We start from the raw sequence: 15,453 nt of genomic DNA on the forward strand, positions 1-15,453 counted from the left end.
TCTGTCCATAGTGACTGTGTAACTGTGACACTGCACCCCATATTCTTTATAGTGATATTATTATAATATAATTATGACATAGTTATGATGTATTTTATGCAAGTTAAGTCATGTGAGGTGTCATTGGAAAGGTTATGATCTGCTGAATATGATTATCCTATTTGTATGCATGTATCATTTTTGTATCTGAAGTTAGGAATCTGTATTACAAAAGTGTTTATACCTGGGGAACGCTTACTAGGCTAGAGGTTCTCAGTCTAGATGGCCCATTCAGGTTAATGAGTCATTAGGAGAAGACAGTAGGCCTTAGAAGAAGCTTATCTCCCAAGTGGGGGCCTTTCTGAGGACACTACAAACAGCCTCCGAGTGATGGCTGCTGTGACACTATAGGGACATGTGACCAGGTCACCTGGTACTGGTCTGAATCTTGGGATATCAGTGTTTTTCCACTGACTGGTGTGGGAACCAAGCTTTGAAACAAAGGGTTCCCACCATATGCAAAAGCTATATAAGGCAGGGGAGTGACATTATCGTGGTTCTTCACTGACTCCCCACCCAGAGTGACTCCTGGAAACACCTGAGGAACAAAGACTGAACTGGGGGAAGTGCTGGACCCAGGCTAAAGGGGTTTTTAGGTTGTGAATGAGACACCTGGGGATTCCAAGCTGTAAGCTAGTGCAGCTTTCCCCTTAAGAAACTGCAGCCTGCTTGTATCATCACTTAGGGTGAGAATTTGCTATTCATATCTGATCTATGTAGTACATTAAGCTTAATTTGCATGTTTTGTTTATTTGCTAGGTAATCTGCTTTGATCAGTTTGTGATCCCTTTAAACACTTAAAATCTGTCTTTTGTAGTTAATAAACTTGCTTTTGCTTTATCTAAAACCAGTGTGTGGGAGTCATAACTGGGGCAGAAAACTGTTGTGTATTCCTCTCCACACTGAGGGAGGGGATGAATTTCATGAGCTTATGCTGTACAGTTCCCTGTGCAGCATAAGACGGTATTATTTTGGGTTTACGCTCCAGAGGGGGTGTGTGCCTGAGTAGCTCGGAAGTTCCCTAGCTGGAGCTTTCCCATGCAGGGGCTGGACACAGCGTCTGCGTGTAACTGCAGCTGGGTGTGTACCTACCTGTATGTGTGCTGGTGAAAGTGCAGGCTGGTCACAGCAGCACAGTATAAAGGGAGCCTAGGCTGGTGGGTTGGGGGGCTCAGTGGTACCCCAGTTCCAGGTGGCACCCCAGGGGGAATCCATCACAGTAGCCTTATGTGAACATATGTTTGAGAAGCACACTGAGTTTTAATGACCTTATTATTGTAGTAACATTGGCATGCCTTGGCAACCTCAGCTAAATTTACCTTTAAAATACAATCTATTAAAAGAGAATTAATTTTATAGCTTTTATTTTTGCATGATTTACAAGTCCAGTCCAAAACACACAGAAGAAGTTGCATGAAATAAGTGGATTATATAGAGAAAAAATAAGCTAATTAATTACTGGGTTTTGGTAGTGCGAAGAGGAAGATAATTTACAAAGGAAATTTAAAGATATAGTTAGAGTAACAAATCTATTCTCATTAGGCATTCATCTAGACCTTTGTGTTTTAGAGCTAATGGTATCTTGAGGCTGAGCGAGTAACTCGAACAATATGGTCTAGCTTTGTTCTCCATCCCCTTTTAACACTCATTTCCTAACCCTTTGCTGAAGGTCTGAGATCATAAGGGTTAGGCTTCTGTTACATACTTAGCTTATTTTTTTATTGCTTATTTTAACTATCTTCTATACAGTATATGGCTTTTATGATCAGCAATAGCAGAATCTTGCAAGTTTCTGGAGGTATGTAAGAAGTTAGATCTTTAGGGTTTTGTCTACTCGAGATAACTTTAGGGATTTTTTTTTCTCTAGTATTGCCACAGGTTCAGTTGAGCCCATGGTAACACTGGAGGAAATTTTGTTTTTAAAATTCCCTTGTATAAGCACAGCTTTGAATTTAAGGGATCTAATGACATTGCTTTGGACACTTGTCCTCCCTAAACCTGAGAGTAGGCTCAATCCTGTAAGAGATTTCAGATTCCTTTAAAAACAATGAGGAGTCTGGTGGCACCTTAAAGACTAACAGATTTATTTGGGCATAAGCTTTCGTGGTAAAAAACCCATTTCTTCAGATGCATCGTGGGCTTTTTACCCACGAAAGCTTATGCCCAAATAAATCTGTTAGTCTTTAAGGTGCCACCAGACTCCTTGTTGTTTTTGTAGATACAGACTAACATGGCTACCCCTCTGATACTCAAGATTCCTTTGTTACACGTTGGGCAATTGAGCTCTAGTTAACTCCATGTTTAATATTAAGTGCACTAGATGCCATGCTAAGCCATTTTTCCTTAAGGTAGGCAAATGCCCCGATCCTGTAAACGCTTGCGTACTTGCTTAACTTCACTGCTGTGAGTAGTCCCATTGAAATCCATGAGCAGCCACGTATGTAACCTCCTTTCTCCCAATTCCATGTGACATTCTAAATCTTATAAGAAATATAAATGAATATAAGGCACCCTGCCTCTCATACCTCTACCACTATTTCTGCAAAAATCCAAGGTAATATATCTGGGCACAACAGGGAAGTTAAAAATTAAACTTCAGCTTAATTTTCCCTTTTTACATTTTGTTAGTTTAAATTAGACCAGGATCGGCAACTTTGGCACACGGCCCGTCAGGGAAATCCGCTGGCGGGCCCGAACAATTTGTTTACCTGCAGCATCTGCAGGTTTGGCTGATCACAGCTCCCACTGGCCATGGTTCACTGTCCCAGGCCAATGGGGGCTGCGGGAAGTGGCGTGGGCTGAGGGTGTGCTGACTGCCACTTCCCACAGCCCCCATTGGCCTGGAACAGCGAACCGCGGCCAGTGGGAGCTGCGATCGGCTGAACCTGTGGACTGTGCAGGTAAACAAACCGTTTCGGCCCGCCAGCGGATTTCCCTGACGGGCCACGTGCCAAAGGTTGCCGATCCCTGAATTAGACCCTTAGCTCCTTTAAAGTGCTTGTGGTGGGTTTTGTTTTATTTTTATATAACTATAGTTTGTCTCTCTTTTGTGTCTTCTTACGATTGCAACTATAACATGTTTTCCTTTCTCTAAATAAGAAATGCCTTTTACATAAATTTGTCTTTGCATTATTAGATGCTGATGGTAGCATTTCTAAAGTAAATTAATTCCAATAATGAAAGGGGAAAAGTGTTTTTCCAAGAGGACTATTTTAGAGTCAGTACTGCACATTTAAAGTGAATATGATGACCAGATGTAATTATCTACAATTCTGAGCAATTTTAACCATCTCAGCCAGCAGCAAAATGAGTTTAAATTGTACCAATCCATCAAACAGTTCTGGAAAATGACTAGAATCATTGATTATTTTTTTAAGTTGTTTTACTAGGTCTCCAGATATGGGAAAACATATCTACTCAATATACAGTGTTAAACTTTTTAATTTAACAGAGGAACACAACATTTATAAAAACACTTTATTAATATTTTATTGTGGATAAAAATAATTTTCCACTTGGAACAATAGAAATGGAGCAGTATTTGACTAAGCAGCATTTTGAATACAGTTGCCCTGAAGTTCAAAGATGCTGTGCACCTACAAGCTCCTATTGAATTAATTGGGGGTTGAAGATGCTCATCTCCTTTGAAAACAAGCCAGCTGTTTTTAGATATTGTGCTTGTGTGTGTTATATAGCAAAAAATAAATTTGTTAAAGCATTTAACTGATCCATCTCCTGATGGCAAAATTTTGTTTCCACAGCAAAAATGAAACATCTCAACCTGTCATTTGCAGCTTGTGGGTTTCTGGGTATATACCACTTGGGGGCAGCATCTGCTCTTTGCAGACATGGTAAGAAGTTACTGAAGGTTGTGAAGGCTTTTGCAGGAGCTTCTGCAGGATCACTGGTTGCCACAGTTCTGTTAACAATGCCAGAAAACATAGAGGTAATTGAAAAGTAACTAATTCATTTAGAATGTAGTGATTTTTTAAGAAAAAACTTGAATTCCTAAAGTAAGGTTTTTAGGGTGGCACTATTTTTATTTGGTGACAGGTTTTGTTTTGTTTTAGTTCTTGTCTAGGAGCAGAGCTCACAACTCTTTGCTTTCCCTAACAAAGAACGTGTGTGTATATTCCTCATACCGTTTTTAAAAACACTTACCAACTAATGAAGTATGTGCTCAATTTACATCAAAAGATTATATTTAGGCTGTATAATTTTGAAGTCATATATGGATGAAGATTTGTTGAAATATGTAAAGTCATACATACACTATTTCAGAGTAGCAGCCGTGTTAGTCTGTATCCGCAAAAATAACAGGAGTACTTGTGGCACCTTAGAGACTAACAAATTTATTAGAGCATAAGCTTTCGTGGGCTACAACCCACTTCTTCGGATGCATCCGAAGAAGTGGGTTGTAGCCCACGAAAGCTTATACACTATTTGTATTCTTGTAGTTTAGGACAGCAGTTCTCAACCGAGGATCTGCAGCCTCCTGGGGGTCCATGAGCCAGTTTTAGGGGGTCCGTGAGCCCCAAGCCCTGGTGCCCTGTGGAGCAGAAGACCCGAGCCCATGGGCAGAGGTGGAGGGGAGTTCAGGGGTGCGTTGACCCCCAAACTGCAGTGCCTTACCCAGAGCAGGGCAGTCCCGGTGGCAGCTCCACACACCCCTTTTCCCCACCTCCCGAAGCCTCGCCTTCTGGCCAGGTCGGTGGTCGGAAGCTGGAGCTGGGCAGTGTGGGGTGGCTGCTGCTCTGACAGGTTTCATGGAGGGGGCAGTGTAGCGCTCCCTCGTCTCCTCCTCTTGGTGCCCAGGGCTGTGGCTGCTCCTCAGCTCCCAACCCCTTTTGACTGCTTGCGCAACCAGTAAGAGCCGCCCGGACGTGGGGACCTGGTTCCGCAGAGTCTTCGGGGAGCAGTGACCATGTGGGGGGGGGTCTCCTGGCAGAGCCCCTAGCTACCCCTCTCCCTGCACCCTGAGCTCTGCCCCCCACCTATACACAGCCCCTAGGATCCCTCTTCCTGCACCCTGAGTGGTTTTCAAACTTTTTGAGCTGAACCCATCACCCTTTGAGTTATAATTTTTGGTTGTGCCTCCCCCAACCCAGACAAGCTGGGTGATCTGCTGAGGTTAGTCGGGGGGTGGAGGTGGCGCTCCCTTTCCGAGCCCCACTGTGCGGAGCTGGCCCGAGCCCTGCCGGCCCTACCCCACCCCCACCCCAAATAGAAGTCAAACTACACCTATGTCCGTGCTCCCTGCCCGGGGCTGGAGCCCTGACGCCCTACAGCCCAGAGGGGGGCCCCCCAGCGCCTGAAACCCAGAGCCCCCAATCCTCACCACCACCACCCGGGCTCTGGAGTTTTTATAGCATGTTGGAGTGGGAGAGGGAGGCTCAGAAAGAAAAAGGTTGAGAACCCCGGGTTTAGGAGACAGTATGAGGGAAGTGATGAGTGAGATTTGTGCTGGTGATATGCTTAATTTATTAAAGTTTGCTGTAGAGAGGTAATCAGTTTCTGTTCTAGGCTGGTAGTTACAGCCAACTGCTGACACTGTTCAGTAAACATGCCTGCTGTCCTTGTAAGGAAGGAGATATAAGGAACAGACAGGTTCTTTTTTACTTGACTGATATTAACACACACAGTTATAGGCTTTGATTCTCTATTTTGTCCAAGATCTTATTGGGTGGAGCAAAGGGTGGAGAAGTGGTGGGGTCTTTGCAGGAAGCCAGTTGTTGCTTTCTGATTCAGGGTCATGTGGCCTTGCACAATTTGGGGCTGTCCCTGTATACCAATGGAGGATGATGCATAGCAGAGCTCTGCTCTGCCATTCCCCTTACCTGTCCCACCCAGGCTTTAACCCCCCCCGCCCCCCAAATACTCCCTCCTGCTTAGGCTGGAAGTAGGGAGGGAGACAGGTAGTGAAGCAGCAGAGCTGTCTGGTGGAGAGTTCTCTGCAACAGCAGTTCTCCACTGCTACCTCGGCTGGTTGAAGGCCACTTTGCACTTCTTATGGAGCCAATGTCAGCTAATCCAGGCCAGCGTAGGTGTTTAACTACTGTGCAGACATACCTAAAAGGGTTTAGTTTTCAGTACACATAACTTCCAACAAAGTATTTTGCCTCTCTTACTTCTTTGTGAAATGACTGAATACAGCATTGAAGAAGACCAAACCTTGCTAAACATTGAAATATTGAACATTTAATATCAATGTGTTAGGCAATGATAAAACATCAATTTTGATATTATCAGGAAAATATTATTTGAGGGATCAGATGGAAAATAAACTCTGTGTCACAATCTCTTGGTTTTCCCATTTTTCACCTCGTTTGGGGCCTGAACAAGGGCTGTTTGTCTGAAGCTCTAGTCAGCAAAGGGGTATGGCATTGGCAGACTACAGAAATCAGATAGATGAAATAGTAAAATTGATATCTTCCTCCTTCTTAAAGAGGGTTTCCTGTTTTTTATTAATAAGGTGCACAGGCTAGGGGTCCTGTTGAATTGAGACTGAAAAAGTTGCTCACCAAGGGAGAGTGGAAAACTAGGATGCATAAATTGGCTAGGTCCATTTCTCTCTTCTGTAGACTGGAACTTAAAATTCTATTGCTCTGTTCACTTCTTCCTTCTGGCCTCTTTCCTTTGACTGGTATCAATTTCAGCTATCTCACACACCCTGCCTCCAGCCTTTTTTCTCTTTATCCAGTGGGCAGAATAGTGGATACACTTACTTGCCCAGATAGCATTTCTGCTTATACTGGGCTTCTGGGCAATAGGGTTTTTTCTCCAGCCTGGCCCTTTTTATAGGTTAAAATGTAGGAAAAGTTTTGGTTTTGCTCTTTTATTGGAGTAAAGCACATATTACATTGTCTGATTTTAATGAAATTTTGCATGTATGAAATCGTATGAACTAGAGAAGGCTATTTGAGCTCTCTAGCCTTTCTTTACATTTTTTAAATTAACTTTTTCATCATTCTGTTTCTGTTGCACTAATGAAAAATTATGTGAGCTCTCCAGTGGACAAAATAATACAATAGAACCTCAGAGTTATGAACACCAGAGTTATGAACTGACCAGTCAACCATACACCTCATTTGGAATCAGAAGTAAGCAATCAGGCAGCAGCAGAGACAAAAAAATAAGGCAAATACAGTACAGTACTGTGTTAAACATAAACTACTAAAAAATAAAGGGAAAGGAGCATTTTTCTTTTGCATAGTAAAGTTTCAAAGCTGTATTAAGTTGTAAAGTTTTGAAAGAACAACCATAACATTTTGTTCAGAATTACAAACATTTCAGAGTTACGAGCAACCTCCATTCCTGAGATGTTCATAACTCTGAGGTTCTATTGTATCTCTTAATTCCCATGAATGTTACCCAAAGACAGTTCAGTCTTGTGGATAGAATGTGTTTCATTCAAATGTTGTACTTCTATTGAAATTTCTATTCAACTTTTCTGTCACTAATTATATATTCTTACCATTAGCAAAAAAAATTCCATCTGAGCCAAAACATGAACAAAGAATGTTACAAAGAACATTCCAACATAGACATATTTGATATCCATAAAAGCAACTTTGTTAGAAAAGTTAGGTTTTTTTTCAAATATGGCTAAGTTAGACAAATCATAATTAGGACTCTCTCCCACCCCTGATTTCAGAGCTCTCGTGTGGGTTTCTGAATCTGAGGAGAGAGTCTAAAAGTGAGGTGAGCTGTAATTAGTGCTTGGTGAATAATGGATTTTTTCAGTTTGCTGTAAAATTAAAAAAATAAAATAAAAAAAGTTTTGTTTTGCGTTGAACTGAAAATGTTTTTTGAAAACTTCCTACAAATCAAAACATTTCAGGAATGTCAAAACAAAACATTTAGACCCAAAAACTTTTATTTTGACTTTCAGGCATTTTGATTAAAACAAAGGAAAGGAGGACTAGATTCACAACATGGGTAGTGAAGAAGTGGTGGCTGAGCTCCCTTGTAAGCTTTAGTCCAGTGATTAGATCACTCACTTGGGATGTGTGAGGTGCCGAATATGATATTCAAAAGTGCCTAAGCAGGTTAGGCACTTAACTTCCATTAGTTTCTTCATCTTTAGGCATATCAATACTATGTCACTTTTGAAAATGGAACTTAGGGTACGTCTACACTTACCTCCGGGTCCGACGGCAGGCAATTGATGTTCTGGGATCGATCCCGGAAGTGCTCGCCGTCGACGCCGGTACTCCAGCTCGGCTAGAGGAGTACGCGGCATCGACGGGGGAGCCTGACTGCAGCGTCTGGACCCGCGGTAAGTTCGGACTAAGGTACTTTGAATTCAGCTACGTTATTAACGTAGCTGAATTTGCGTACCTTAGTCCGAAGTGGGGGGGGTTGTGTGGACCAGGCCTTAGGCTCCGAAGTCACATTGATGCTTTTAAATATTTTAACGAATATCTCATTACCATAACTTTGAGTAGTCATAAAAGGGAGATGTTCTTTTTGATGGCAAAAGTGAATAATTCTTATTATGAATAGATCCTTTCATACAAAACAATAGCCTATAATACTGAATTCACATAGTGTGTCCACACTTATTCACTTGAAATGAACAGGTGATTTGGAATTGGTAATGCTCTATAGAGCCCAATTTATGTCAGTAGTTCCTATCTGATATCTGTTTGACCTATGAGAAATAAGTTGGTCTCTGACATGTTAAAGTGAAGATTTGTTTCTAGTACAAATATATCACAGTTAGCATTAATTCACACATATGTTGCCAATCTATACAGAGAACCTGAGTAGGGAGACTAAATTTTCCTCTGTCACTTAGGTGGATTGCTTAGGTGGGCCAGATTTAAGACACATGCGAGGTATGGGAAAGTTTTACTGCTGCCAATGGTATATATCTCTTCTGTGGATAGGATGCCTTCTGTTTTCAGGGCTGTCAATCTTTACCTTTTCCGAGCACTGATTTTATAACATGTAACCAAAACAAACAAACAACAAAAATCCCTGTGACCGGATATCTCCAAATGGTTGATCCAAGTCTTTATTTTTAATTTATTTATTTCATTCATATTAAATTCAGTATTTCATCATGCAGGAAGCTATTAACCAAAGAACTCTAAACTATTTATAGACCACTCTAATGTACAACTGAACACTTAAAGTGCATTTAGGTACAACATGTTTCTTGAAAACCAGTTTTGAAAAGTGGATTGCAGGTTCTTCAAGACCCTAGAATCGGAACAGCTCTTTTCACAAAATGGTATAGGAATTCATACAAATACAGTTTTGCTAATCTCAGGCATTCAAAGTCCAAAGTTAGACCCTCTGAAAATCATTTTAAAAGCAAATAAATATTGGGTTCTTTTTATTTGCCTTCTGACAGTTGAGCTTTTGACATTTTAGGGTTCACATTTCTAAGCTTTGATCTGCAACTATGAGGTTTGGAAACTTCCTTTAAAAAAAAAAAATATTCTTCCCTTTATAATATGACACCTGGAACTTTAAGAAAAACACTAGATGTTGCAAGACTTGTCAATAAAATGGTGAGAGATAGCAGTATATTCAATACTTGCAAGTAAATATGAATTTAATATGTTGTCTCAAAAACATATTTACTGTACATAAAGTAATTGTGTTCAGCAGCTTCAGAAAACTGGCCCTTAGTCAGGCCCACCGATGGGGGGTGGGGGGGTGGGGAGGGGGCAATTGCCCAGGGGCCCAGGCGATTTAAAAGGGCCCAGGGGCCCCTGGCTGCCTTTTAAATCGCCCGGGCGGGTCACAGGGCTCCTAGGCACACATGGTGTGGTACCAAGCGAGCATGTGGAAGCTCTGGCCGTACCGGAAGAACGCCCATTGACTGTTCTGCCCTGGGGCCTGGAATTGCTGTTGGCGGGCCTGCCCTTAGTTACATGTAAGATTGAAATTATTGGGGTGTTTTTACAGGATCAGAATTATGTAAATCCTGAGGGGTAGGTAGGCTAGGCTGTCAAATCTCTTGTGGATCAGATGCAATATTACCTTTATTCCATTTTAAATTGCTTGTATTTACTGCAGATTGGTTCTCAGAATGTCTTTTATGTGTCAGTTTTGCCTACCCACGTCAGTTGTCATCAGTTCTTGTTAATTTTTCCCAGTAACTGCAGAAATTTTGCTTTTTCATCAGTGAGGAAGGAGCCTTTAAATACCTTTTCAGTCTTTCTTTTTATACAGCTGTCTTGAAATACCTCATCTATATTGTTATTGTTTAAGTGAATTTTAAGACGTCACTTTCCACTGAAATTCCCTGATATAAAAGCTAACTTCTGCAATGATACATGTCAGTGGATTCCTCATCTAATGGGTGATATTCATAGAAAATAAACAGCATACCTTTGGGATTTTTTCTTTCACCTGATATATATATCCCAAAGGTATGCTGTTTATTTTCTATGAATATATAAAACTTTCTCTTACATTATTTCCCATGTGGTGTACACAAGTGAGATGGTATGGTGTGGAGAAGTAATTCATTTATTTTATCCACATATGCTTTGTCTGTAATGGGACATGAGCAAACATAGACTTCATCAGTTATCTTGTAACTCCTTTTTGGTAAAGTAAGCTCTCATCAATTAATATGCTATGGGTAAAGCATTACACTACAATTATTTATAATTAACATTTTGTGTAATTCAGGTGGACATGGTTTTTAATAACTACAGAACCTTTCATATCAAGCATTTTAATTTTCAGGAATGCGAGGAGTTTACCTATAAGTTTGCAGAGGAAATTAGAAAACTGTACTTTGGTGCAGTGACACCAGGTTATGATTTCATGACAAGACTTAGGTACGTATCTTAATGTACTTTTCTAAGTTCAGTTCTATATAAAACTCAAAATTAGTGAAAATAGTGAGAAAGTATAGAAGGCTATTTGTACAATGGAAAGCTCAGCTTTCTTCTGCTTCTGAAATATTTATAAGCTGTTCAGTAATTAATGGTGAATAATGTTAATCATTTTCTTTATTATAGGGCAGGTATAGAGTCTTTTCTTCCTTCTAATGCTCATGAGATAGCAGAGAATCGTCTCTATGTATCAATCACCAACACTAAAAATGGAAAAAATTATTTGGTTTCAAATTTTGCCTCCAGGGAGGACCTCATTAAGGTAACAAAGTTGCATATCACTTCTGTAAATGAAACTGTATGCCTGTCTCCCAAGGTCTGTGACATGTTTTTTTTTTTTAATTAATTGGATTAAATCCTGTTCCTTTTACTCATTTGGGTAATCTCACTGACTTCAGTGGGACTGCCCACATAACCAAGGCAAGCAAAAATATAGTGGCACAGCAGCACCACTATAGTTAAGGTTGTGTCACAACTTCTGTTTAAAGGTCAATGTTTTTAAGTCTTCTAAAATCAACATGCTTAATCAGATTCCTTTCAAATGTGTTGTGCCTCATGATGGTGCAGTTACCCAAATTTGGGCTAGGAGTTCCAGAGATACAAACCCTGAAAAAAACTAGCCATTTTTCAAAAAGTTTCTAGGTAGTATGTTTTTGTACAGAGCAGGAGCTCAAACTATTGATGTGATGCAGATCAGATGGTCTCAGTCTGTTGAGTTTTACCCAAAGTTGTGCATAACGCCCACTTAATCTTTGTGAGACCCAAACTGAGAACAGTATTTAAGAAAATGTACATTATTTACAGAGTGCATGCAACAATACAGAAAAATACCTACAAGATTTACATTCCTGCCATTTACTCTAGTACATAAGAATGGCCATATTGGGTCATACTAATAATGGTTCATCTAACACAGTATCCAGTCTCTGTCAGTGGCCAGTGCCAGATGCTTCAGAGGGAATGAACAGAACAGAGCAATTTATCAAGTGATCCATCTCCTGTCATCCATTGCTATCTTCTGGCAGTCAGAGGTTAAGGGACACCCAGAACATGGGGTTGCATCCCTGCACATCTTGGCTAATAGCCATTGAGGGACGTGTTCTCCATGAACTCACCTAATTCTTTTTTGAACCCAGTTATAGTTTTGGCCTTCACAACAACCCATGGCAATGACTTGCATAGGTTGACTGTGCATTATGGGAACAAGTTTGTTTTAAACCTGCTGCCTTTTAGTTTCATCAGGTGACCCCTAGTTTGTGTTATGTGAAGGCATAAATAATACTTCCCTATTCACTGCCTTCATACCATTCATGATTTTATACACATCAATTATATCACTCCTTAGTCTTCTTTTTTCTAAGCTGAACAGTCACAGTCTTTTTAATCTCTCCTTGTATGGAACTGCTCCATATCCCTAATGATTACTGTTTCCCTTCTCTGTACTTTTTCAAATTTTAATATATCTTTTTTGAGATGGGACAACCAGAATTGCACTCATTATTTAGGTGTGGGCATACCATGGATTTTTATAGTGGCATTATGATATTTTCTGTTTTATTATTTATCACTTTCTAATGGTTCCTAACAAGTTTAGCTTTTTTGACTAGTTCTGCACATTAAGCGGGTGTTCTCAGAGAACTATTCACAATGACCGACAAGATCTTTCTTGAGTAGTAACAGCTAATTTAGAGCCGATCATTTTGTATGTATAGTTGGGATTATTTTTTGCAATGTGCAGTACTTTTCACTTATCAACACTGTAAGTGCTTTAAAATCTGATTGGTTATTCAAGTTGCTTTGAAATTTGGTGTGTGTCATGGGGATGCAGGATAACGTTGTGATCCAAATTTGGGGTCATTTGACTGAGTGGTTCCTGAGTGACAGAAACCCCCTGTCATGGGGTGAATGTACCTCATACTGGCCCAGCAACCACAGTGTTAATACAGGCACTGCTGGCCGCTGCTGATTGGAAGCCTCGAAGCAGCTGGGGGGATAAAAGGGCTGGGAAGCAGAGTGGCAGAGCAGTTACCAGAGAAGTGAGCAGGCTGGAGAAAAAAGCTCCTGCCAGCAAACTACTAAAGAGCTTTCCAGGAGGGGATGAACTGATCGACAGGGTGGAGAGCCTGCAAAGAACCAGGGAAAGGTAGGGAAAAGATCAGGGCATTGTTGAAGTCGAAGAACCCTGATTTTGCTTACCTGACTTGAAGCCCTGAGCTGGAACCCAGTGGAGTGGGTGGGCATGGGTTCCCATACCAACCCCCTGGCGGACTTGGAACTCAAGAAAAGCTTGTCAGACTCCTGGGCACCAGGACTGGACTCTCAGTCCCATGCTTGGTAAGCTCTAGGTCTGTGCTATACTTGGCCAGAGGGGCGCTGTTGCACTCATGCACCATCCCATACCCCACTTTCCCCAAAATAAAAAAAATTGGTTTCTTTCTGCTGCCTTGTACTGTTAAACTGAGAGATACCAATGACTGGAGGAACCACAGCCCTTGTGGAGATAGATGGCTGTGAGATTATTCTTTAATTAATACATTTAAGGATGAGCTACTCACAAGCCTCCACTAAGATAAAAGGAGTTTTGGACTGAGTGGCTGGAGGTTGACCAGCCTGTTTATTATTCTGCTGTGTTCATAATAAACCTCCCCATAAAATAAAAACATGTTATATTTTAACAGAAACAACTGGTCACAAACAACATGAGTTATTAAATCTTTACTGCACAGAAACATCAGTGGGTGTTAACTAACTGCAATGGCACTGGCACATTCCCTTGAACTACCCAGCCAGGCATGAAGTGGCTTCATAGAAACCTTGTGATTAGCTCATCCTTAAATTTGTTAATTTGAGTCATGGGTGGCAATTTTATTGTGAGTAATCAAAGTATCTGGGGGGGAATAGACATGTGATTGCTTCCTGGAACGGGAGGAGAGGAGTATTAGGGAGCAGAGGAGTGGGTAAATAAGGTGTCAGAGGGTTTGGGGGCTGCAGTGAGTAAAGTTTTACCCATGGTACTGTATGGCACCCATTAAGTTCCTGAGGGACCCCAGGGAGTGATGTGTAAGAACAAGTTCACTTCTTTGCCTGTGCAGTCTGGTAGGATTACAGTGCATAAGCACCAATAAAGAAGAAAAAACATTAGAAGGTTTCTGTGAAGCCACTTCATGCATGCGTAGGTAGTTCAAGGGAATGTGCCATTGCCATTGGTGTTAGTGAACACCCACTGATGTTTCTGTGTAGTAAAGATTTAATAACTCATGTTGTTAACATCAGGTCTAACCAAAATTTTTGTTACATCAAGTGAGGAGGAACCAGGTACAGAGGACTTTGTGGTAGGAGGACAGGAGAGGGATTGCTGCTGTTGAGGAAGCGGGGAAATGAGGACATGTAGGCAAGCCTTGGATTGTCTATGTTACTAGTTTCTGAGAATGGGGGGGAAGGGAGGGGAAGTGGCTACTTCTTGATCTCAGCGCAGATTTATGTGGTGTTTCCAAAGACACACAGGATGGAAGTTTCAAACTGACTGAGTAGATACCTTGACTCCTGAGGGAAAATGAATTTGTGCGCTGCCAGGTTCACCAACATGTGGATTCTGGTAGATTCCTGGATCACAAGGTTACTGAAGTTTGCAGGAGAGCAAGGAGTAAACCATGACATGGGAATTGCTGACTATAGGCTGATTGGAGTGGAGAGAGGTGGCCTATGTTGGCATCATGTTTTGCCCACTCTGGAGCATCTAACTGATGGCTTAACAGGTTGTCACCTATCTAGAGCAGGGGTGGGCAAACTTTTTGGCCCAAGGGCCATAACTGAGTATAGAAACTGTATGGCAGGCCATGAATGCTTACGAAATTGGGGTTGGGGTGTGGGCTCTGGCTGGGGGTACGGGCTCCGGGGTGGGGCCAGAAATGAGGAGTTCAGGATGTGGGAGGGGGCTCTGGGCTGGAGGAGGGGTGTGTGTGGGGGTGAGGTGAGGGCTCCAGCTGGGGGTGTGAACTCTGGGGTGGGACTGGGGATGAGGAGTTTGGGGTGCAGAAGGGTGCTCTGGGCTGGGACCGAGGGGTTCGGAGGGCGGGAGGGGTATCAGGGTTGGGGCAAGGGGTTGGGGCAAGAGGGGGTGGCTCAGGGTGGAGGCTCAGGTGGTGCTTACCTCAAGTGTCTCTCGGAAGCAGCAACACGTCCCCCCTCTGACTCCTATGCGGTGGCGCGGCCAGGCAGCTCTGCTGCACGCTGTTCCGTCTGCAGGCGCCACCCCTGCAGCTCCCATTGGCCGTGGTTCCTGGCCAATGGGAGCTTCAGGGGTGGCGCTTGGGACGGGGGCAGCATGCAGAGCAGAGCCAGAGGGGGGACATGCCGCTGCTTCCGGGAGCTGCACGGAGTGGCCCCCGACCCTGCTTCCCTGCTGGAGCTCCAGAGTGGGGCAAGCCCCAGAACCGCTCCCCAGCGGGAGCTCGAGGGCCGGATTAAAGTGGCTGGCGGGCCGGATCTGGCCCGTGGGCCGTAGTTTGCCCACCACTCACCTTGAGGTTGTGGTGATTCATTTGGGAGACAA

The 15,453-nt window shown here is 42.4% G+C and overlaps 1 protein-coding gene across 3 annotated transcripts in view; it reads left to right on the top strand.

The window, feature by feature from the left end:
- Nucleotides 1-15,453, top strand: part of PNPLA4 (patatin like phospholipase domain containing 4) — a 43,352-nt gene that overhangs the window by 8,196 nt on the left and 19,703 nt on the right. For all 3 annotated transcript variants that reach the window (XM_065415108.1, XM_065415117.1, XM_065415126.1), the window contains 3 exons: nucleotides 3,801-3,985; nucleotides 10,750-10,844; nucleotides 11,028-11,163. In XM_065415108.1, coding sequence (XP_065271180.1) covers nucleotides 3,801-3,985; nucleotides 10,750-10,844; nucleotides 11,028-11,163 — 416 coding nt within the window. The remainder of the gene's footprint in view (nucleotides 1-3,800; nucleotides 3,986-10,749; nucleotides 10,845-11,027; nucleotides 11,164-15,453) is intronic.

This window comes from Emys orbicularis, chromosome 1 (genome assembly GCF_028017835.1).
Source record: "Emys orbicularis isolate rEmyOrb1 chromosome 1, rEmyOrb1.hap1, whole genome shotgun sequence".
Lineage (NCBI taxonomy): Eukaryota > Metazoa > Chordata > Testudines > Emydidae > Emys > Emys orbicularis.